This window comes from Rhodamnia argentea, chromosome 7, assembly GCF_020921035.1.
Source record: "Rhodamnia argentea isolate NSW1041297 chromosome 7, ASM2092103v1, whole genome shotgun sequence".
NCBI lineage: Eukaryota > Viridiplantae > Streptophyta > Magnoliopsida > Myrtales > Myrtaceae > Rhodamnia > Rhodamnia argentea.
This window is the reverse complement of record NC_063156.1, coordinates 10,866,267-10,891,454: the sequence shown is the minus strand read 5'-3', so window position 1 is coordinate 10,891,454 and position 25,188 is coordinate 10,866,267. Positions and strand designations below refer to the sequence as shown.

The following is a 25,188-nucleotide window of genomic DNA, read 5'->3' as shown; positions in this document are numbered from 1 at the left end:
CCCTCACCTTGACCAAGGCGGCGGTCACCGGCCCTCCACTGTCGTGGCGAGGGCTAGAGGCCCTCACCTGCGGTCGGCGGGGTCGCCGACCTTCGCCGACCCAACACTAGCAGTGGGCCAACAACCACAAGCGAGAGGGGCGGCCCTCCCGCCTCCGTATCTTGTCTTTTTTTATAAAAAAAAATTGTTAATTTTTAAAGAAAAAAATCAAATAAGAAAAAAGATGAAAATGCCCTTGAAATCAAGCCTTTTTTTTTTTTTAGATTTCACGGCTACTTTAGACCATTCTTTAAAACAACGTTCATTTCTAACCTTTTTTTGAGAAAGTAAAGACACTTCAAGCCTTTATTTGACATAAGATTCACTTGAGGTCTTTATTTGAGAAAATAAGAGGACTTCATGCCCTTCTTTGAAATTTTTTCCAGAAATTCAAGATGAAAATAACAGGCCAGAAAAGGGAAAAAAAAAAAAAGCCACGTCAAACCACTGCTTGGGGTCGCGTGCTTGGCCTCTAGAAGACGGCCTTGAAGTACTCAGAGCGACAATATGTATTATTTTTTATTTGGACATAATAAAAGGCAACAGAAAAACATAACCTTAAATTTTTAAATAAGAAGACCAAAGGAACGGGTGTTCAGATTCAATTTACAGTTAATGGATCTGTATATTAGACCTACAACAGGAAGAAACTGAACATAACGGACAGCTTCCAAGTAATTTTAGAGACCAAGTATTGCTCTTCCAAAAACCTACTTCACATCAGGTCACATTACACCAGAAAATAAATCCGGATACACATGAACTACTTCACATTAGATCCTAAGAACTTTTCATGATGCGGTATCGACTTCAGGGACATCATCAAGAATGAAGGGACCTAGTTTGCCTGTTCTAAACAAAGTAAGGAACTTCTTGGATACCATGATACGAGCTTCCGATGCCTTGTGGGGTATCTTCAGAGCCTTCTGCAGTTCCTCAAACTGCTGTTCGATGAGGCACTCCAAGTCATTCTCATTTTCCACGTTACCATCAAATTCGGACAAAGAAAAGTACAATGCCCGTTGCACTTCTGTCACCATATCCTGCAAGCGATGCATGAGCAAAATTGTAGTTAAGCAGCTATCACCCTTGTGATGGCAACCAAAACAGATTCGACTTTTGATAATTGTAGTCCATTTCTGGATTGGTAAAAAACTATAAGCTTCATTGTAGAGGCACCAACGAGGTGCAAACCAAGACATAAAGCGAGCTGAAGCTCCAAAAAGAAGCCAGTTAGTCATTTGCAAGAAGGAGCTAACTTCACCAAACAGACCAGTAACGGCAATTTTACAAGGAGTGAAGTGCAGGTTTGACTATGAAGAAACCAAAGGAGCTAACACTGTTCAAATGAAAATCAAAAGCAGTTTCAGAAGTCATCTATTATGAATGGCTTCTAGAAACACAAACTCTTAGTATACAACCTTCTACCTTTGCAGTTTCGCCCACTTGACTATATCATAACCATTTTTTGGGTTAAGTACAGATTTAGTCTCTAAGTTTCGACTTTTGTGTAATTTGATCCTCCAACTTTTATTTTGTGCGATCAAGTCCTCTTTCTGGATTTTTGCAAAATGGTCCTCTTAAGTTCTATTTTCTGCAATCAAATCCTCTAACTTTCTTACTTTGTGCAATCAAGTGTTTTGTTTACCCAGCGTAACTAATGCTCATTTGGCAGCAAATTTGCATCGCATATAATATACTGTCACGTAATCAATGCCATGTCATTAATTAAATTGAGGTTTAGTTAGACAGGTTGACCGAAGGATTTGATTGCACAAATCTAGAAAGTTAAAGGACTTGATTGCACAAAATAGAAATTAGAAGACCAAACAGCACAAATCCACAGGACTTGATTGAACAAAATAATAATTGGAGGACCAAATCGTACAAACACTAAATCTTAAAGGATTAAACCTATAATTAATCTTTCTAACGAATGAAATCACAATCGATACATGGTTTCTCCACTATCTCAAACCATCGAAGCACCATGTTGATATCTTCACAGGCATCTTTCATTTCTAGACTACGCTGCCCTTCCGGTACTATTTCCCACATTATATGCATTAAAACGAGTGAGTATGGACTATGAACAGAGTCCCATAACTTGTCCCTTTTTTTTTTCCTCCAACGTAGTCCGCTGACCAAAATTTCTAGCAATATAGGGGGCATAATATTTTTTTTATTTGATCCTTCGTATCAATTGAAGATGCTGCACAGGAACAGCAAGATCAATGTCAATAATGAACAAACCACAGTCATACAAGTAGGAAGAGTCAATAAACCATAATGCATAGTTTAAGATAGGGGTCACATTGCAAAAAATCATCTGTTCCGATAGTAGCACAGATTTTCTTTTACTTTAATCTAAAGCGGAATCCATTACACCTGAAACCCAGTCAAGACTCCAAGTTTTAAGTGAATATTGAGTCAAGGTGGATCACAATTCTCAAGGCAACTTGTAGCTATCATCTACAGGAAGAATTAAGCTGGTCAAACCTATAGGGGCTTTCAATGACATGGACTGCTAACGAATTTTGGATCATTATTATGAGAACGTATGGTAGACTATAAATGAATTTACTATCTAAGTACCCAAGACCACAACTTCCAGGTGCATACAATCGATTACCAACAAATTGTATAAGTTTATCACGACACGTTATAAACCTCATATATAGGCACATATTGTAAATAAAAAGTACCTCTATATACAGGACATCAGAGACATTAGGTGGCTTCTTCTTTGGCCGAAGATCTTTAAGATTGTAATCATGCTTTTCTTCCCGTTCATATCGAATACCCTCCATTCTTCTGTTATTTGAATGCTTCCAGTGAAGGGGAGTGCCCCTGGTATTCAATACTGCCAACAAGTATTGAGCAATGCGCTCTTCACCAACCACTGAGTCTTTGACGGACCCTGCAGATACATTTAATACATAAGTTCTATTATAAAGAAGATACCAGATGGACTGATACTAAGCTATGTCTCCTGGCATGGGGGATGTGAAAAGAGGGCAAAACTGAAGCAGGAAACGGTGAACAACTACCTAATCAAGTAAATGCAAAATGCACCGACAAGGTAAAATTTAACCAAATAGACAGGGGAAGCAATATATATAAGATATACTTCTGTTTACCAATCAAAAGTAAAAAATGAAACAAGTACAAGATGGATTATACTTCTCCCTCGTCAAGCAATGTGATTGTCTAGTTAAACGCTGCACTATGTAAAGCAAAAGAACAAAGTACGACTTCCAATGCCTCAAGCTCTGCTTAATAAAGTCATCATAGCATATTCACGGATGAGATTCATCTATGTACCACTTCTACAATCCAAATGACAGCCAGGACTGGGTTGCCGAATGCTGAAACTGAGTTCAAGTCTTCTATAATTCAGCCATCTTCAATGTTGAAGAGGAATGCGTGAAACATATAACTTACACCAATTTCCCTACATTTACAAGCTTGAAATTTCTAGAATCTCTTATCGATAAGGGTTAACCATTTTCACAAAGCTCTGTCAGGTCACAACATCTAGAAGTTGATGGCTAACGTCTAATCCCTTTCCCCTAGTGTACTCTCCATTATGGCAGACTAAGTTGAACAGAAGTAGTAAAGAGATGCCCAAATCACGAGTTACTAGTTTAGTAGTTTAGAAAAGAACTGCCTGCAGCAAAATCAATCGAGCAGATGATCAAATTATAGAAGGTAGAGAGTGCAAAGACACAACCAAAACAATAGCCACCTGCAAGAGCCAGCTTCAATCCTGTCTCTATGTCTGGGATACTTGGAACTAATACACCAGGAGTGTCAAGAACATAGATACTTGGATGATGAGCAATCTGTACATCACAGTTCAAAGTCAGAAAAGATTACAATATATGCAATTATATTAGGTGAGAGAATGTTGGATCAATTGAAACAGATGGCAAGAAAGTTCATCTATGATTGTAATCAAGCACATATAAAAGCAAGAGTCTCTAAGGATTGACTATAAAAGTTTGCCAATGTCTTTCCACCACATGTTAATACAAAAGCAGTCAATCAATAAAGCCAAGATCATGCGTCTGTCAATCAAGAGAGTTCTAAGTTCATGCACAAAATCGCAAAGTCAGATTGCTTGATAGAATGCCACCATAATTTAATAACAGCTGATAGGATATTTGACCTTGAAACCAGCAATATCTTGTGTAACACCAGGCAAGGGGCCCACTGTTGCTCTCTTGATCTTCTCCTGCACTAAGAAAAGTCAAAGCCATCATTATAAACCAATAGAAAGTAAAGCAAAGTTACCAGATAACATTATGATATTTCCATGGTACTTGATTAAGCCTCAACCTCACTACATTTATTTGTTGAGAGAATTCCATTGCACCATCACATTCTCAGGTTCGCAGTATCTATCTACAGAGATGAGGTCAGTTGCCGAAGAGGAGGTTTGTATCTCCCACCAATACACTATCATGAGGAAGAGGAAAATCTTACCAGGAAAACGAGAGGATGCAATTTGATGAATTGAATTAATTAGAGCTGATTTGCCCACATTAGGAACACCAACCACCATGACTAGGAGAGTAGGTTCCCTTGAAATCGCTTCCTTCAATTTAAGCTCCACAAGATCCAGAAGCTACGGTAGAGAAATACAAGTATCAAACGTGTCACATTACCAAGAAGAGAAAAATCACAGTCTTGCAGTTACTGCATTCATGGAAGCAGCATTCCCTAACTGTAAGGCATATAATACAGAGTGTCTGCAATTACTGAGAAGGTTTAGCAAAATGCAGGTCAAAAGCAGCTCAGAAAAATAGACATCTAGCAACAAAAGAACGAAATCTTCATAGGCAAAAGCCAGTCGTGGTTTTCAAACCTCAAAAGGCTAAAGCAATTTTGACAATGCCACATGGTACAAGAACGCGAAACTCCACTAATCGGTCTCAGCCCATGGCCAAGCTTGTGAAAGAAGGGCAAGCAGATTGATCCTTGAAATCCAGGGCTTTATGCAACAGAGGAAATCAACTGCCAAAGTCAATTTTTTTTTTTTAACCCAACATCTATGTTATGCTTTAAGAAAATAAGAAGACCTCCAATGCGTGTTTGTTATTGACAAGCAGATGCACTCATTAAAAGCGTTGGTATAAAAAAGCAACGCATTTCGCCGGACCTTCTTAACAGAGCTCTTGCTATGAGCATTTATGGGGAGACAGTCTTGATTCCGAGATTCGAAATAGTGAGTCCATTTCTACACGGCAAAAGAAAAAGAGCGAGAACCCCCGAATGATTAGTGCGATGAAAGGCATGATCAAGGGAATCATTACAGAAGGGAAAAGCAGGGAAAATAAAGTAAGGATTTTTACGTGCATAATATTGGGGTTGGCCAAATCCTTCTTGTTCAGAGCAATCACTCGCCTCTTCTTGGAAAGGTGAGGCTGCAAGTCCGCATTCACCGATGACAGCGGAATCTGATCCAAGACAAGCAAGGCGAATCACTAATTCATGCACATGGTATCCTGAATTGAAACAAAAAACAAGAAGAAGAAGAAGAAGAAGAAGAAGAAGCGAGAGAGTACGGACTCGGGAGTCGCGGACTTCGATGACGAGGTCTGAGACTTTGAGGCGGTCGCGGATGGCGCGGGTGGCGGCGGCCATGTGGCCGGGGAACCAGTTGATGGCTCCGCCGCTGCTGTTGAAGTCCATTTCCCCCAACGCCTTCTTCACCGCCGCCTTCGCATTGCTGCCGCTGCTACTCCTCCCAATGCTCATCTCTCTCTCTCTCTCTCTCTCTCTCTCTTCACCAGACCAACAACTTCCTCAGCGGAGGCTGACGCCGCCCATGGTCGCCGGTGCAAATTGTGGAAGCAAAACTAACTACTAGGCCCACACACAAGGGTACTACTAGTACTAGCCTACTAGGTCCGTGATGAACCGAGTCACTCCGGTCGGACCCAGAGCGAGTCAATTGGGCCGGTTTTAGGCCGTTGGTCCTAATCACGGACTCTCCTGTAAATCTTAATTAACGACCTAAATAGTTCGATTATTAACGTACTTACTATGCATAAAATCAAGAAGAAAAAAAATAATAACTTCCACTTTGTTGAAAATTGATTTTGTTAATGAGTAATTGCAGGCGCTTGTTAAGTAAAATTAGAAAAAAAAAAAAAATCTTGGCTCCCGAGTGCCGAATAGTCTCGCGGTTCGTACGAGAAAAGTACAATATACCAATTTAGCTATGCATATCTCAAACTCATAGGCAAATTTGTACACGCGATTGCTTGACTGAAGCTTTGAAAGCATCGCTTCGGAATCGATGTGCTCCAACTCTTAGAATTCGTCTAAATTGACTTTTTATGAGTTACTTTTTAGAGTTAATACCATGAAAAACCTCAAACTAATACATTATGATAAATTTTTTCCAAACTGTTTTTTTTTTCACATGAAAAAGCCCCAAACTAGTAGAGTTGTGATAAATTTACTTCAAACTATTTTCTTGACTACCAAAAATCATAAACTGGTACGCATGTGACAAATTTACCCTAAACTAATTTTATCCATCACGACAAATCCCAAACTGATACACCTATGATAAATTTACCCTCCGTTAAATTGGATTAATACCACAAAAATTTTCAAACCGATACATTTGTGACAAACAGAGGGTAAAAACCCTAAGTTGACATACTCGTCAATTGACACGTGTCATACAATTTAGCACTTTAACGATCAGATTTAACGAAAACTTGCGAAGGATGAATTTGTTGCAGATGTATCAATTTGGAGTAAATTTGTTACAAGTGTACTAGTTTGAGGTTTTTTATTGTAAAAAAAATAGTATATGGTAAATTTGTCACATGTGTATCATATTGGAGTTTTTCATGGTAGTAACCCCACTTTTCACTCGCTCAAAGTTTCTCGGCATAAGCAACCTTTTTTTTTTTTTTTCAAGATTTGAAGCATTTGAAACTTTCACCAAATGCAAATGTTAACAAGTTTGAAAATTTATGTCACATTTAAAATTCTGACAAAAAAGGAAGGAAATAGGTATTCTTTATTTTTTTTAAAAATTAAATTTAGGCCAAAACAATGTCGCTTTTATAACGACCCGGACCCCCGATCCTCCCGCTCTGATGCCACCCGCAGTAGCCCGACCTTAAACCCCGGCTCCGACGCCTTAACAAGTGCATGTTGCTTACCTATAAAAATTGTCAACAGAAGGGAGTGAGATAAACTCAATAAACCAAATTCCCTAACAAACCAACTAACCCACTCAACGATATCGATAGACAACGATAAAGCAGATTAAGCATTAAGTCACTTCATCATTCACCACGGGTATTTGTTTAAAGGTTCATTACGATCGATAACAAACAAGTGTTATGATGCGATGAAATGAATTCATAATCAAAAAGCACGTGGTACACAATGCTAGTCGCCACTGCGACACAAGTAATATGCTCATGCAACTGTCATGTCGTCTCGTTCGCTTCGTAGACCGGTCCCGATCACACAGAGAGACCGCCCAGATTATACGTAAAGGCTACGTAACATTTCTTAGGGTAAGGTCATCCAAGCATTAATCTCATATTTACATGCAGTAGACAATTCGGGTTCACAAGACGCAATACCATTACCCACGATTTATATGAATGCATGTTGTACAAATATTCTAATGCATCATCAACCGTACTATTACCGTGTATTCAATGCGATTTAACTAGCATTCGCAAAAGCTAACTTCTACTATTACCGTAGTGATACGACAAGGCATGCAACTGCGTTACCAACCGTGCAAATAGAGCGCAAGTAATATATTCCCCCATCCTTAAACCTTCCTAACACCACACGTTTTGGCTCCCACTGCCAAGGCTAGTAAATAAGTTTAGAAAATTCACTTGCACCCACACACGATCCGAAGTGGGAGCTAAGGATCAAGAACCGTTTCAGCAAAATACGTTGGTAGCTCTTTACATGAACTAGGAGAGCCGCGCCACGGCCCTCCGGGCCACCATCCCTTTACAACCTTGCCGTTGCACAAGACGACATATAGCAAAATAGACTAGCTCAATCGATCAAACCAAACTTAGAATCGCTCGTGAATAGTTCCTGCAAGATTGATAACGTAAACTCTTTTCTTGCCCTTCAAAAACCATTTCTGCCCTTTCTCTCTCTCTCTCTCTCTCTCTCTCTCTCTCTCCCAACTTGAACAGAACCTTTCTTTTTTCTTTTTTTTTTTTTTTTTTTTTTTTTTCTATTGGTCGCTCCAGTCTCTTACCCAAACTCCCAAATGCTCAACCCATCCTAGATCAATAACATGCATTCAGTTCGAGCCAAACGCACTCCTCTCCCCTTCGGTACTGCACGACTGAGACCCAAAATGCCTTCCACCCGACATTCCCGCCACAGACCAGAGTTCACATTGCTTCAACACCTCATCCCTAAAATCACTACCACAACCTATCTCTCAATTGCCTCGGCACAATCAGAACTACACCAGAAACCTCCTGCCCCTCCACCCATCGGCACTGGCATCCATTGAATGAGCTAGTAGGTAAGATAGGAAATCAGTTTACCTGATTTCGGCTGCTGACTTCTTCCTTGTTGGACGCCGAGAGGTCGCCGATAGCTCCGCTCGCTAAAGTCGTTGCACCAGGAAGGAAGAGGAGCTCCTCTTGCGACACACCCGAGGCGTTGAAGATGCTAAACACGGCAATACAGCTTCTGGTTTTGCTGTTGTCCGTAAAAGACCCAAGCTGGGGAAAAAGAAGGGCCTTCCCTTGGGCCAGTGAAGGGAAAGAAGAAAAAGCTAGAGGCTGAGCCTCCGTAAGAGAAGAGAGGGACGGGGTTGGCCTCTATGGCCCAAGACTGGCAAAGGAAAGAAGAAAACGAGGCGTTACAAACTCTTCTCCCCTTAAAAAGTTTCGTCCTCGAAACTTGGAGTGTTATTTGTTCCTCCAATAAGCTCCTTCTACCGAGCCACCCTATTTGCTACCATCGCCGACCTTCAACTGAGAGCATCCGAACTGCCAAAATCGCCATAAAGTTGTGAAAGCCATTTTACATCTCCAGATTCATTATTCTCAGAAGACTGAAACTTCAGAAATTCTCTTCTGAAGGTATGACACTCCAAAGCTTAATGCTCCTCTCAGAAAGCAAATGGAAAACTTCATTCCTTGGAACTGGCGCTATCCGACTAGTATAGACAATATAGAGGCGCCTACATGACATAACATCAGATTGATGGCCTACTTTGACGTAAATGTAACCTTTCACATGGTCAATAGTAAATGCAGATATGATCTGAATCTTGTTACCCAATTCCCTTAAAGTCAATGTGCTTTTTGCATACAACAAAAGGCTGAATTTCTCTCTCGACCAACTGTGCATTTAACTTTCCAGACCATTAAATTCTTAACAGATTGCATACTAGAACTACCATGAATTGAGTCCTTGGCATCATATTCATCAGCAAATCTGACTAGCGTCAAACCATCTCTGTAACGTACTTCCATAATTTTATCAAATTCCGTTTCAAACTCATTGTATAGAAACACAATCCCTCGGTAGATTTGCTTGACAATCCCTTCTTTATCCTTTGATGGACCTTCTAGCGCCTGAACTGAGTCATTAACTGAAATGACATTCTTGTGCTGATCAAATGCTGTAAACTTTCCCTCAAAGAGTCCAAATTTTATATCATGAACACCCACATTCAATACTTAATTTCCCTTTAGAGCCCTCTTGAAGGATCTTGTAACTATCGTCTTTGTCAAAGCCAACAATAAAACCAAAGTCTTTTCGCCCACAACTGACAAGTTCATATAGTTCATACTTCTTTGCAGAATTGGAGCTTGCCGAGCCATCTCCTTTTCCCCAAGAACCACCATCTGCTTTATGTGCGTCGGTTTGCTTTCTCCATAATGAAACCATCTCTGCTTTATTGCGAGAGATTCCAAAATCCTTGTTCCAAGAAGAAACTCCATCAGTGCTGAAAGCATTTAGTTTGTTCCATCAGCCTTCATCCCAACCAACAGCATTATCCTCCTCCAAAGTTCTGAAACTCTTCAACCGGATCACTATTTCCACGTCCTTAGCAGGTAGCGGTCCACAATAAACATTAAAGGTACCAAGTCAGAGGTTCAATTAGCTCTCTACAATGCAGGTTAGGTCCTGAGACAAACAACTATCACCTAGAACCTCCAAGACCCCACTCCTTCATACACGGCCAAGCTCAATTTCACCTTTCAAAACAAGAATCCATTCATCAGTTTCGCTTGTCCTATCTTTTGAAACTCTGATCATATCAAATAGAGCAACACCCAAGTCAACCAACTCACTAAACGCTAAAACCATACCTATCTCACTCGGCCTTCTCAGTCCGCCACTCAAAATGCGACAGTCCAAAGTCCTAACAACCCATTTACATTGCCATTTCCAAGTAACCCACATAGCCAACCACTCATTGTCGCCTTTTGGATGATCCCTCCTCGAATCTCCATAATCGACGCTCAAATCGTCTATCTTGCCAATGATTTCGACATGCAATAGAAATATATGACAGGCAAACTCATTCGGAAGATTTAAAAGTCGGCAAGCTAGAATTTTACTCGTGAGAGAGAGAGCTCGAACCGCACTATTCACGCTACTGTCGCCTCGCGAGCGAATGACCTACTTACAATACCATTGTCCCTACTCAACATGTAGATGGCCATTTTGACATCCTACCTTTCCGGACCACCCTGGAGTCAAAACTAACTAGCAACCTCCCTGCCACCTAGTTCATTGATTGTACTCACATTGGGCAAGTTAGCAAACAAGTTAGAAAATAACTTGCCTTGGCTCTCATTATACTGCTGCTCTTGGGGCTTGCCGAGCTAGACCTCTAGAGTTGGCGTGGAACAACCGAACACCTAGCCGGTCGAGGAACACTGAACCAGAAGAAGAACAGATGCGATGGCTGGAGGGATACTACCGAGGACGCAGAGTATAAGAAGAAGAAGAAAAGGGCTCTAGTCTCTCACTTTTGTTATCCAAGAGAGCCATTGATATATTATGTACTTTATGACAAAAATTTTAGAGGGACATCTGACTAGGTTCCCTAAAAAGCTTTCCACACAGCATGAAATGAATTACCTTCTCAAGATCGTATCAATATCGATTGAAGTTCCAGGTTCTGACATTACAACCACGTGAGTAGCATGTCCAAGATGGTTGCTGACTTCACCACCACACCACAATACTTCCAATTCCAACCTCCTTTACATAACCCTCAACAAGGGATCCCATTCCGTTTTTCTAAATGTATTACAATGCCTTCATTGAAGAACAGAAGTGAATGCAGCATCCGTGAAAGCATGACCACTTCTCTGATGGGTAATTTTTTTTTTTTTCTTATAATAATCAACATGATGAGGGCCTTCTTATCTTCCACATTATTTAAAAGTTGTTTGATATCTGCTAGTTCAAGGTCCCAATAGTAAGAGTCAGAAAACTCACTGGTTTCTCCTTGCATCTTCCTCTTTGATATATCAGATAGGAAGAGAAAGTACTTTGGCTGTGGAGGAAGAAGCTTCTTTTGTAAACAAGAATCCAGGACCCATGGGTAATGAATAATTTCTTTTCTTTGTTTTACTTCCTGAAATTTGATCCCCTTGCTTTCCGCTGCAATACAGTGGGTGACCGAATCATTCAGATTCATGGAGAAAGTGCCACCATTCTCATCAGCCATTTCATGGAACACATCAAGAGAAAGGTTCGGAGGAACATTTACAAAGTAGAACATCAGACTCGAAAATATCCGAGTTTCCCTTTTGATGCCAGAAATGTCAGTTCGCATGAAATGAGAAGGGACAACGGTCAAGTTCCTTTTCTCTCTCTTTCCTTTATCAGAAGACCTCTTACGCTTTAGCCCACTTGCCGGCTGGCCTTTGCACTCCATTCTCCCATGTGTAGTACCATTGCTTGAATGTACTAGTTCCACAAAAGACTGGACATCAAAACAGTCATGCCAAGCCTTATCCCATCTAACTCTGTCAGTTCGCAGAAATCTTTGTATGGAGCAGCAAACACCTCAGAACTTGTAGTCCGGATGTCACTAGTTACGGAAAGTATAATGGGTTTCTCAGGGCTGTTAACCTAGACATCTGGCCTTTCCTTTAAATGGTTTGTCACTTGATAAAATCTTGGTCGTGACTTCTTAGGGAATTCATATTTCCTAAAGTATAGCTTTAATTTGGTGACAACAGCCTCGAGTTCCTCATCAGAAAGTCCAATACCCACTCTATAAAAGGAAGTGAATCGTCTAGGATATGAGTTTGCAGGTGGACATTCAGCAAAACCAACCAAAAAAATTGAGCGACCTCCCCTCCACGACACCCAGATCCATAGTATCCTCCTATACATGCATCATGCGCAAGTCCATGACTACATAATGCAATTTCCTCAGCAGGAAACAATCCCAGATCTCTCATCTCAATTAATAAATCAAAAGCCAAAAGTAAATTGCGTGATCTGGAAAGAAAACTACATATCCTATTAAAATTATTACAGCTTAATACTATCCTCTCATCGACCATTTCGCGCAGTGTATGGGTCACCATTTTGGCATCTTTATCTTTGCAAAATCCAAAGATCATCACATTATACACTTGCATGTCAAGAGGTATGCCAACCCCCTTCATCTCATCATAAAAGGCAATAACATCATGACCTCTACTGCCCCTAAAAAGTCCACGAATGGCCATTGTGTAGGATACAACATCCACCTCATATTTCTCCTCTATGGCTTTCCTGAAAAATCTAATTGCCTGATGACATCGACCAACATTGATTAGACCATTGACAATGGTTGTATGTACATGACTATCAAGATCAGACCACTCCTTACAATACCCTTATATACATTAATTGCTTCATTAATATTTCTTGCTCCGCCAAGTCCGCTCAACAATCCAACAAAACTATACTTGCCTGGTGTGAAACCACTATCAGTCAGATCGTCATACAAATCTACAGCCTGGGATGGTAACCTAGCCTTGCAAAAGTAACTCAAACGGGAGTTACAAAGCACTAGGTCTGCCTCAATGTCAAGTTCAATCGCTGACTTGGGCACAAGAAAGAATCTCCTCGAACGACAAAGGGTTATCGACAATGAGCAGATGGTGTACCAATCAGGTACCAGATTTCGGTCGGACAGACTAGTGAAAATACCAAGTGCGTCATCAAACCGCCCATTCTTACAAAAACAATCTATGAGTACATTACAAAGAACCCAGTCTGGAGCATTCCCTTTTGACTCCATGATAATATCTTCAATGCGCGATTAATCATATGGGATTCCATGAATCCCCTTATTAGATAAGTGTAAGTAACAACATTAGGGGAACAACCACTGTCACCCATCTCCCCCAACAAACATACTGCCATATTAAATCGCTGCAGCTGACAAAATCCTTTTATTAACATGCTCCACACATTTACAGATACAGCACCACCCATTGTTATCATGAGTGTCAACACTTGAGTTGCCTCTACTAACCTACACTTCTTTACAAAAACATTTAAAACCATCTCAAGCGCCGCAATATTAGGATAAAAACCATTCTTCAACATACTTCTGACAACGTCCCTTACGTAGCGATCACCAGCAATGTTCACTATTAAGTAGCGTAAGCTACCGCCAATCATGTAACAGACGCAATCACATGCACTTGTAAGTTCTAAACGCGTTCATGCCTACCAAATACTTCAACCACTAGTGATCCTTATCACTCCATTTAACCTAAGCTCTGATACCACTAAAATATATAACAACCCGGACCCCCGATCCTCCCGCTCTGACACCACCCGCAGTAGCTCGACCTTAAACCCCAGCTCCGACGCCTTAACAAGTGCATGTTGCTTACCTATAAAAATTGTCAACGGAAGGGAGTGAGATAAACTCAGTAAACCAAATTCCCTAACAAACCAACTAACCCACTCAACGATATCGATAGACAATGATAAAGCGGATTAAGCATTAAGTCACTTCATCATTCACCACGGGTATTTGTTTAAAGGTTCATTACAATCGATAACAAACAAGTGTTATGATGTGATGAAATGGATTCATAATCAAAAAGCACGTGGTACACAATGCTAGTCACCACTGGGACACAGGTAATATGCTCATGCAACTGTCATGTCGTCTCATTCCGCCTCAGAGACCGGTCCGGATAACACAACAGGATCGCCCAAATCACACAGCGGGGCTATAGAAATTGGTCCGGATCACACAGCAAGACCGCTCGGATCACACAGCAAGGCTACATAACATTTCTTGGGGTAAGGTCATCCAAGCATTAATCTCATATTTACATACGGTAGACAATTCGGGTTCACAAGACGCAATACCATTACCCACGATTTATATGAATGCATGTTGTACAAATATTCTAATGCATCATCAACCGCACTATTACCGTGTATTCAATGCGATTTAACTAGCATTCGCAAAAGCTAACTTCTACTATTACCGTAGTGATACGACAAGGCATGCAACTGCGTTACCAACCGTGCAAATAGAGCGCGAGTAATATAATCCCCCATCCTTAAGCCTTCCCGACACTACACGTTTTGGCTCCCACTGCCAAGGCTAGTAGATAAGTTTAGAAAATTCACTTGCACCCACACACGATCCGAAGTGGGAGCTAAGGATCAAGAACTGTTTCAGCAAAATACGTTGGTAGCTCTTTACATGAACTAGGAGAGCCGCGCCAAGGCCCTCCGGGCCACCATCCCTTTACGACCTTGCCGTTGCACAAGACAACATATAGCAAAACAGACTAGCTCAATCTATCGAACCAAACTTAGAATCGCTCGTGAGTAGTTCCCGCAAGATTGATAACACAAACTCTTTTCTTGCCCTTCAAAAACCATTTCTGCCCTTTCTCTCTCTCTCTCTCTCTCCCAACTTGAACAGAACCTTTCTTTTTTTCCTTTTTTCTTTTTTTTATTTTGTCTATTGGTCGCTCCAGTTTCTTACCCAAACTCCCAAATGCTCAACCCATCCTAGATCAATAACATGCATTCGGTTCGAGCCAAACGCACTCCTCTCCCCTTCGGTACCGCATGATCGAGACCCAAAATGCCATCCACCCGACATTCCCGCCACATACCAGAGTTGACATTGCTTCAACACCTCATTCCTAAAATCACTACCACAACCTATCTCTCAATTGCCTCGGCACAACCAGAACTACACCGGAAACCTCCTGCCCCTCCACCCACCGGACTTGGCGTCCATTGAATGAGCTAGTAGGTAAGATAGGAAATCGGTTTACCCGATTTCGGCTGCTGACTTCTTCCTTGTTGGATGCCGAGAGGTCGCCGATAGCTCCGCTCGCTAAAGTCGTTGCACCAGGAAGGAAGAGGAGCTCCTCTTGCGACACGCGTTGAAGATGCTAAAGACGGCGATACAGCTTCTGGTTTTGCTGTTGTCCATAAAATACCAAAGCTGGGGAAAAAGAAGGGTCTTCCCTTAGGCCGGTGAAGGGAAAGAAGCAAAAGTTAGAGGCTGAGCCTCCGCAAGAGAAGAGAGGGACGGGTTGGCCTCTATGGCCCAAGACCGGCAAAGAAAGAAGAAAACGAGGCATTACGCCTTTAGCCTTACGTTTCATATTTTAGCCACGTTATCGTCACATAGAAGAGAAAAAAAATTAAATAAAGCCACGTCGTCATTTTCTAGTGGTCTAGCTAAACGGAGTTAACAAGGAACTTGATTGCACCATCCGACAAGTTTCAGTGGACATATTCCGATTTGTTTCCCTTCTCGTTTCTGTTTCAAATCTGATCTTTGATCACCGATCGATTCCGGGGGACAGGAAAATTAACTAATGTCACCGAACATATTTCTATTCCCGAGAGTAAAAGAACATGAATTAGAAAAACAAGAACGTTGTCAAATAGACCCTTAGTCGCTGCTTGACTCATCCCCAATAGAGATTCAAGCAACCCTTGATTCTCTACATGGTAGAAGGCAAGGTTTTGGCGGAATAGGAGAACATAATGTGTAAACAGGAGATTAGATATCCCCGGACACCCCTCTTCGCCTTAGTTCATTTACTTCCTCTGCTTTTAGGAGAATGAAGGAGCATCGTGGATGATCCTGTCTTAACCCAGGAGGTGACCCTTGTCGTGACTCGCCTTCGGCGTCCCTCGAGGGTCCGGCGGGTTTAGAGCTATTGTCATCGGTCAATGACATGGACTCTCCCAAGTCCTACCTCGCGTGACATTGGATTTCTTTTTACTGATTAGCAAATTAAAATGCTATTAAGAGTCGCCACTAGCCTATTGGGGTCGGCTAGAAACCAATCGAGATACGGGAGTGTTATCTCGATTCCTACGCAACCGGAACTTCTAGGTTCGGGAACTTGTTTACGCTAACTAGATAATTAACGCCTTTTTGATTCCTAACCAGTTGATATTTCCTAAGGTGACCACACATTCTGCATATTATTTTAAGCTCATCGGGTGTCTAACCAAGACTACATGATCATGCATAATATTTTTCTGTCATTTCGTGCAATTACCTATTTGTCCTTAACCTAGCATATAGGGAATGCGATTAACGTGCCATTTTTCAAAAGACACCGTTATAATAAACACTCAATCGAGTAAATATGCCAAATAAAGATCGGGACAAGCACATGCAGACAAAATTTATAATGATGATATTTAAACAAACAACTTCGACACGAAGGTCGAATTACAATAGTATTAGACCGGATTGGATATTGATCTTCAATCAACGCCAATTTAAGGCTTGAAAATTCACATTAGGGGTAAAAAGGTCATGAAAAATAGTTTTTCTAATTTTCTAAAATTTTCTGATTTTTTTGGATTTTTTTTATTATTTTTCAAATTTTTATTATTTTTTAAAATTAAATGGAGCCGGGTCCCGGTCGGGGTCTCGGACTCGGACCTAGATCAGGTCCTTTGGGCCTGACCTGGTCCGAGAGGGAGAACCGAAGCTAGGCCCGGTCGACACAAAGAACCAGGCCCAATTTTCTTTGTATAAACTAAACCGGGCTTAAACTTCTTCCGGCCCATCTTCCAACGCCCAAACCAGAACCGGCCCAAGAAGATGTCCTCCTTCCACGCCAGCCCACTTGAGAAGCAACACAAACCAGGCCCAAAAGAATTTCTTTTCCCTCTCCACCAGCCCACTCTCCCCTCCTCTATTCTCGCCACACCACCCAAACGCCCCAACCTCTATTTTGCTAGCCCACACGATTCAGCCCACACTATAGCCCAAAGCAATCAACAAAAAAGAAAAACGTGCGACAGCCCTATTATTCCTATTCATCGTCTTCTTCGTGCATCCGCCTCTGCCCATCTGCAACACGAACGGCAACTCTGCACCTCCGACACCGACCGGCTCTGCCGCTCGCCTAGCCGCCGCACCACCGGGAATCGTTCACCCCCGCTACCAGAGCACGTCGGCCGGATCTCCCGGAAACCGGTTTTGTTCGCCGAGCTCCAAGACCATGACGCCCGTGGTTTGTCACACTCGCAGGACCTCCTCACCGCAACTGTCGGGTCCACCTACTTCGTGAGTTGCTTCTGGTCCAAGCTCGCGCACCGCCTCCACGCTCTTGTCGCCGCCGAGTCTCACCCACCGTACCTCCCGGACGTCAACCGACTTTGCTCGAGTTGGTGTCACCGTGTGTTGACATTGGCGCCACCTCCGCCCGAGCTCGTATTGCTCCCTGTTCGGCCTCGCTCGCCCGTGTTCGGACTCACGTCGCCTAAGCCCGAGCTCGAGTCGCTACTTCAACCACTCTCGCCCTTGCTCTAGCCATCTATTTCGGTTTCTCCCTCCCCGCGGCGGACCCCCGAAAGCCGAAAGCTAGCTACTCTGCTTAATGCCCGGTCGCCGGTGGTGAATCAACCAAATGGGCGAAGCTTGAACTCGTCCTTTATGTCCACCGCCCAACTATCAAAACAGGATCCCAAACTACCCAACCCCTCTACATGTCGACCAACAAAAGGAACCGACCCCGTCCCAACCAACGTACTAACAACGGGCTAACATGCTTTTCAAACAAGAGATTGTAACTATTTCTTAATGCATAAACACTAATTATACAAGAACAATCGGATCTAATATAAGAATGTAGAACACCATAATTAAGACATGCAGCAGAATTAAAGTGTACATGTTTGAGCTATTGCAATTCTAGAAGAAAGATAGATCAACGATCTATTGGAATGTCGATCTTCCTCTCTATGGCCTATTTTGTTATAGCAACTTGCAATGAGATAAAAGCGACCGATAGGTATAAACTACCCTTTTATAGGCTAGAGAGAGGACCTAGCAAACCCTAATCATTAGTGTGTTAACCGGGCCCCTCCCATCACGGGCTTCGATTAAACACAATTGCCTACACTTTGCTGCTCAACTAGGCTTGTAATTTATAGATACCAAAACCCAATTCAATAAGATCACTAAAGGGTTCAGCACATATATTGGAATATCCATTAACCCGAGTATTCAAAACATAAAATCAATTAATTAAAGTAAGCCCATATTATAGAAAATTTCCAACATTCTCCCACTTGGGCTACATTAATTAATTTTTTTTAGAACGATTTTATTTCTAAAATGACACTCTCGGGTTAATAACTGAAAATTTGTTTTATGTGGCCATAATTTTAAAATAAATAATATTCCAATAATGGCATCTCCGAATCAACCCAATCCTTTATAACCTCAATATAGGACTATGGCGGTCTAAGTGTTAAGAAAATACCGCAACATATGACCTTCCATAATCACATATAGTAAGCATTATAATTTCATGGATCATAGGCCTAGTAGTGTAGTAAGAAATAGTGCCAACATGTGATCAAACATGCACTATTCCTTATCGGTTCTCAATGCAATTTCTCAACGATATGAAATTGCATTACGACAATTTCTAGACAACACGAAATTGCATTGGTACAATTTCTAAACAACATGAAATTGCCCAACTATCTCACTATTCAACATGAGATCTCAAAATTAGTGACATCAAGTCATCTTTAAACTGAAATATGTTTAAAGATAATGTTTTATATTTCCATCTCTCGCTTGACATAGCAAAAAAATGATGAAAACCAAAAGTAAATGCTTCAATAAACATAAAAAAAAAAAACATTATCAGTTTGCATATAATTACAATATCCAGATAAACAAACTATGCAAAACTCCCACTAACAAAAGGAATCAAAAGAATCTAAAACACCCATATTGTTTACATGTTCTTTAAACAAAATGGGTCGTAAAGCTTTTGATAGAGGATCAGCTAACATGGACTCGGTTCTAATATTCTCTATCACAATATCTCCCTTTTTCACCAAGTCCTTAACAGTATAATATTTGATCTCTATGTGTTTTGATGCATTGCTGATTTTGTCATTCTTAGAATAAAACACGGTTGCGGTGTTGTCACAATAAATTACCATAGATCTAGCAATAAAGTCCACAACTCGCAATTCTGAGATCAAATTTCTGAGCCAAACAACCCGAGTTGAAGCACCATAACAAGCTACGAACTCAGCATACATTGTAGAGTTCGTAATAAGGTTTGCTTTGCGCTCTTCCAAGAAATAGCACCTCTGGCCATCATAAAAATATATCAAGAAGTTGATTTTCTATCATCTAAACAACCAGCAAAATCCGCATCCGAATACCCAATCACCTTTAGATCCTCTACTCTGCTATACACAAGCATAAATTCTTTTGTTCGCTGCAGATATCTCATTACTTTCTTAGCTGCAACCCAATGTTCATGACCTGGATTCGATAAATATCTCCCAAGAGTATTCACCACAAAAGCAATATCGTGTCTGGTACATACTTGTGCATACATAAGACTGCCAACTACACTAGCATATGGAACATTGTTCATTGCTTCTTTTTCAACATCATTTTTAGGGCAATGTTCTATGCTTAATTTATCTCCTTTCACAACAGGAACTTCACCAACCTTGCAGGTGTGCATATTGAATCTTTTCAAAACGCGGTCTATATAACTTTTTTGAGATAATCCCAGAACCTTCTTAGATCTATCACGATGAATCTCAATGCCTAAAACATAAGAGGCTTCCCCCAAGATCTTTCATATCAAACTTTGAAGACAGAAAACTTTTTGTATCATTCGGCGGATCAACATCGCTACTAGAAATCAAAATGTCATCTACATAAAGTACCAAGAAAATATATTTACTCCCACTTACTTTCATGTAGATGCATTGATCAAATTTGTTTTCTTCAAAGCCAAACGATCTCACAACTCTGTCAAATTTCAAGTACCACCGACGTGATGCTTGTTTGAGACCATATATAGGCCTTTGAAGTTTGCACACCATATGCTCCTTTCCAGGTTCTTTAAATCCCTCAAGTTGCTGCATATATACTTCTTCATCCAGATCTACATTTAGAAAAGCTGTTTTGACATCCATCCGATGAAGCTCTAAATCAAAATTAGCCACCAATACCATAATTATACGAAAAGAGTCTTTAGTGGATACCGGAGAAAAGGTTTCAGAGAAATCAATGCCTTCTCTCTGTGTGAACCCCTTCGCAACCAATCTTGCCTTGAATCTCTCTATGTTGCCTTTCTTATCTTTCTTGGTTTTGAGTAACCATTTGCAGCCAATTGGTTTGTGCCCATCGAGTAAATCAACGAGTTCCCATACTTGATTATTGGACATGGAAATCATTTCATCCTTCATTGCTCCTAACCATTTATCTGCCTAATCACTATCAAGAGCTTCTTTGAAGGTCACCGGATCAACTATATGTCCAATGTCAAAATCAATTTCTCCAAGATAGACACGATAATCATTCAAAAGCGTCGGTCTTCTTTGTCGTTGAGATCTACGCACAGGCACTTTTGGAGCCGGATCATTCAATCGGAGAACTTCATCCATAATAGGATGATTTATTGTCATATCTCAAATATCTACTTCTTGCTGAATTTCCTCTTTGCAAATCTCTCGCATGGAGTCATCATTCAAAATGGGCAATGGAATAGAGATCGTATTGTTTGGTTCTTCTCTTTGAAAAGATTGAGAAGAACTCTCTTTAGCAACATCCAACTCCAGGAACTTAGCAGTCTGAGACTCAACGATTCTAGTGCACGAGTAGGACAATAGAACCTATACCTAGACACGGCCGGTTCGGTGGAACCGGCGGTTCCGGTTCCACGAAAAGGTGGAACCGGAACCAGCCGTGTATAATTCCGGTTCCGGGCCGGTTCCCGGGCCGATTCCAATTCCGCTTCGGAACCGCCGGTTCATTCCGATTCCTTTTTAATAATAATTTTTAAAATAATAAATAATAAAATAAATATAATAAATTATAAATTATAAAATACAATTAAATTGTACATTGTAATAAAATATGGCAAAAAAAAAAAAAGAAGGAATAGGCTTGAACTTAATGAATTATCATTAAGCGCCTACATATCTTCTTGGGGATAGAAGAATCAAAGCTCATGTAGTTCTTTTACCTTTGAGAACCCCAACTTACCTCATCGTCAATCGTCGCTACCCGTTGTGGTACCCGTGGCGGTGGTATCTCTAACATCATCGCTAAAAAATTCGTGTTCACGATCTAACTCTTGGTGTCGATATTTCGCCCTTGTCCAATCGCCGACACAAGCTTGAGCTTCCACAGAGTCCGGGCTTAATCTTGAACGGCGAGCGTCCAAAATTAATCCTCCAGCACTAAATGCTTGTTCAACTGCAACCGTTGAAGAAGGGGTTGCTAATATTTGACGAGCGATGAGGGCGAGAACTGGATACTCGATTTGGTGACTCTTCCACCACTTCAAGATTTCGAAATATGTACTATGTTCTGCATCACGAAACTCAAATTGAGTGGTTAAATATTTTTCTAATTCAGAAATACTACATGTTGCCCCTTTTTGTTTTTTTTGCCTACTCTTAAGCATATTATACCATCTACTAAGTGAACTACCACATTCGCTACGTGAGGCAGTAGATTGTAAAGATCCGTAATCACTTAAACCATATCTACTACAAAATTCTCCATATAATGCTACTATAGATTCTTTAACATGTCCTAATATATTTGAAATATCTATTGAATCTTCCAAATGTAAACAATCATGATAATACACATTCAAATAATCTTGTAAACCTTCTAATTTAATACGTGGATAAAAAACAATACCAACTAAATAGACAAGAGGAATTTGCAAATAATAATGCAACCATTTTTCTCGCATTACTAAAATAGTTCGACCTAATTCGGTATCATTTTCATATTCACTAAAAACACTACCAATATTAACACACTCTATTAAAAATAAATGCGTTGTAGGATAATAAATACCAGATAAAGTCTTAGTAGCATCATTAAAAATTTTCAAAATATCTAAAATTTTCTTGCAAACGTCCCAATGTTGAGGAAGTAAAGTAATTTCGGGAATATTTTGTGAAATAAACATACATAATAAATCTTTATATTCAAAAGTTTGCCGAAGCAACTCGTACGTAGAATTCCAACGAGTCGGAATATCTTTTGGAAATCTTCTTGGCCTTCTCCCATTTTGTTTACAAAATTTTCCCCATGATTTCATACATTGGGGACGACTCCATAAAAATTTAATTGCACTTTTTATTGGGGCGAGAGAAGTGTCAAGAGTTCATAAACCATCTTATACACATAAATTTAAAACATGACAAGCATATCTAATGTGAAAAAATTGTCCGCCAAAAGTGGGTTTGCAAATATTTTCTAATTCGGGAATTGAAGCGGTATTTGCGGCGGCATTATCAAAACCAATTGAAAATACTTTATTTATTAAATTATATTATTCTAAAACTTGCCTAATTATTCTATAAATATTATGAGCCGAATGGCTTTCATCAAAAACTCGGAATGCAATAAGTCTTTTTTGAATCATCCAATTGTCATCTATCCAATGACACGTGACACCCATATAAGAATGAATTTGCCAAGGATCACTCCAAATATAGCTACCTATATGCACACGTCCATTGAATTCCGCAAAAAATTTTGCTAAAGATTTTTTTTCCTTTTTTATAAAGATGAAAAACTTCGCGTTTAAGAGTACTTTTTGGAATAGTTGGCGTTTGCGGAACCAACGCAGTATTTATCAAATATTTCATATTAAAATTTTCACCAGTATTAAACAGAGCATGATCAAGGGCAACATATTCACCTAATGTTTGTTTATAAAGTGCTTCCGTGAAACGAAATAAATGATGAGGCTTAGAAGTGGCGTACCCGGAAATTTGTTGTTGCGTATTGTCGATCCCCGCTTGCGTTGGATGTTTTTTCGTCAAATGCCGACGGAATGTTCCGTAGCCGTCTCCTTTCGTAAATTTATATGTTTGCGAACAATATTTACATTTTACATTATACTTACCTTCAACTTCATCACGTACCTTGTCGAAGTGTAGCCACAAGTCCGATGTATTATCTCGGCCCTTCCGTTCCGGCTCATTTGCCGTTGACGTTTCTTCGACACCAGTGGGAGGATGAAGACTTTCTTGTGTTGGGATGTGCTCGACGTTTGGAATCGGGACATAGTTGATATTATCGTCGTCGTCTTCCCAACTTGCATACTCACGAGGATCATATTCGGGAATGGGATACTCGTAATCTCCCATAGTCATCTTGCCCTTGTCAGCATTTCTGCTTCCACTTGCCATTTTTGAGAAAATTGATCGGAAATCCGATTGAGAGAATTGAGTCGGGATTGAGAGAATTGGGAGAATTTAAGCGATTTGAGAGGATTTCAGAGAGAATTCGAGAGATTGTTCAGAGAATTTGTGACAAAAATGAAAGGGGAAGCATATGTATTTATAGGCAAGAATTATTTTTAATTCTTTTTTTTTTATTATAAAGCAACGGCCCAAAGAAGAGGGGGGGTAGGTAGTGGCGGGCCTGGGGCGAGAGAGCCCAACGGCTCTCCGCCCCGGGCCCCTCTTTTTTTTTCTGCGGTTCCGGGTTGGAACCGTGGGCCCGGTCAACGGGCCGGTTCCGGGCCCACGGGCCCAAATGGCCCCCTCTACCTATACCCCTTGGAATGGTTAGGATATCCAATAAAGTAACACCTAGTAGTCCTAGGTTCGGTCTTCTTCAGCGAAGGATCATAAATTTTCACCTCTGCAGGACAACCCCAAACTCGAAAGTGATTCAAGCTTGGTTTTCTCTCCGTCCATAACTCAAAAGGTGTTTTTGGCACTGATTTACTGGGTACATGATTCAATATATAAGCTGCTGTTTTAATTGCCTCGTCCCATAAGTATTCGGGCATATTAGATCTGTTCATCATACTTCGTTTCATCTCCATGAGTGTGCGGTTTCGCCGTTCAACTACACCATTCTGTTCCGGACTCCTCGGCATTGTATACTGAGCGACGATACCACAGTCCCGTAAATATTTAGCGAATGATCCCATTTGCTGTCCAGTCTCGATATATCGCCCATAATACTCCCCACCACGATCAGATCCGACAATTTTGATTATCTTTCCCAATTGTTTCTCAACTTCAGTGTGAAATACTTTAAACATGTCAAGACCATTAACCTTCTCCTTAATCAAGTAAACATAGCAATAACGAGAGTAATCATCAATGAAGGTGATAAAATACTTATTTCCACACAAGGTGGCTGAATATGGCCCACTAATATCCGTGTGAATTATCTCCAACAGATTGTGATTGCGGGTAGCACCTTTCTTCTTAACTTTAGTCGACTTTCCCCTCACACAATCAATACAAATCTTAACATCATCCGAGTCAAGAGGAGGAAGGATATCAGCTTTGATAAGCCGTTTTACCCTTTCTTTGAAGATATGCCCTAATCGTTTGTGCCATAGCAAAAAGGATTTCTCCTTGATCAAGGATCTTTTAGCCACTTTATTCTCAACATTGAAGGAACAATATGGTCTATCGGGAGATAAAGATAATCGATATAATCCATCAAATAGAATGCAATTCCCAATAATTTTCGAGTTATAAAACAAATCCACTCTATAATTTGCAAAATAAAGGCAATATCCAGCCTTGTCAAGCAAAGAAAGAGATATCAAGTTCCTCCTAAATCCAGAAATATAAAACACATTATTC

General features: G+C 40.6%; 1 protein-coding gene and 1 pseudogene across 1 annotated transcript; both read right to left on the bottom strand.

Moving 5' to 3' along the window:
* Positions 1–709: 709 nt before the first annotated feature.
* Positions 710–5,927, bottom strand: LOC115737775 (short integuments 2, mitochondrial). Its single transcript, XM_030670109.2, has 8 exons — positions 5,614–5,927; positions 5,397–5,501; positions 5,204–5,281; positions 4,528–4,669; positions 4,211–4,281; positions 3,788–3,884; positions 2,745–2,959; positions 710–1,082 (listed from the first exon to the last, which is right to left on the bottom strand). The coding sequence occupies exons 1-8, from the start codon at positions 5,800–5,802 to the stop codon at positions 831–833; spliced, it is 1,149 nt and encodes a 382-aa protein (XP_030525969.1). The 5' UTR covers positions 5,803–5,927; the 3' UTR covers positions 710–830.
* A 6,333-nt stretch (positions 5,928–12,260) lies between these two features.
* Positions 12,261–13,719, bottom strand: LOC125315968 (annotated as a pseudogene).
* Between the last annotated feature and the right edge of the window lie 11,469 nt (positions 13,720–25,188).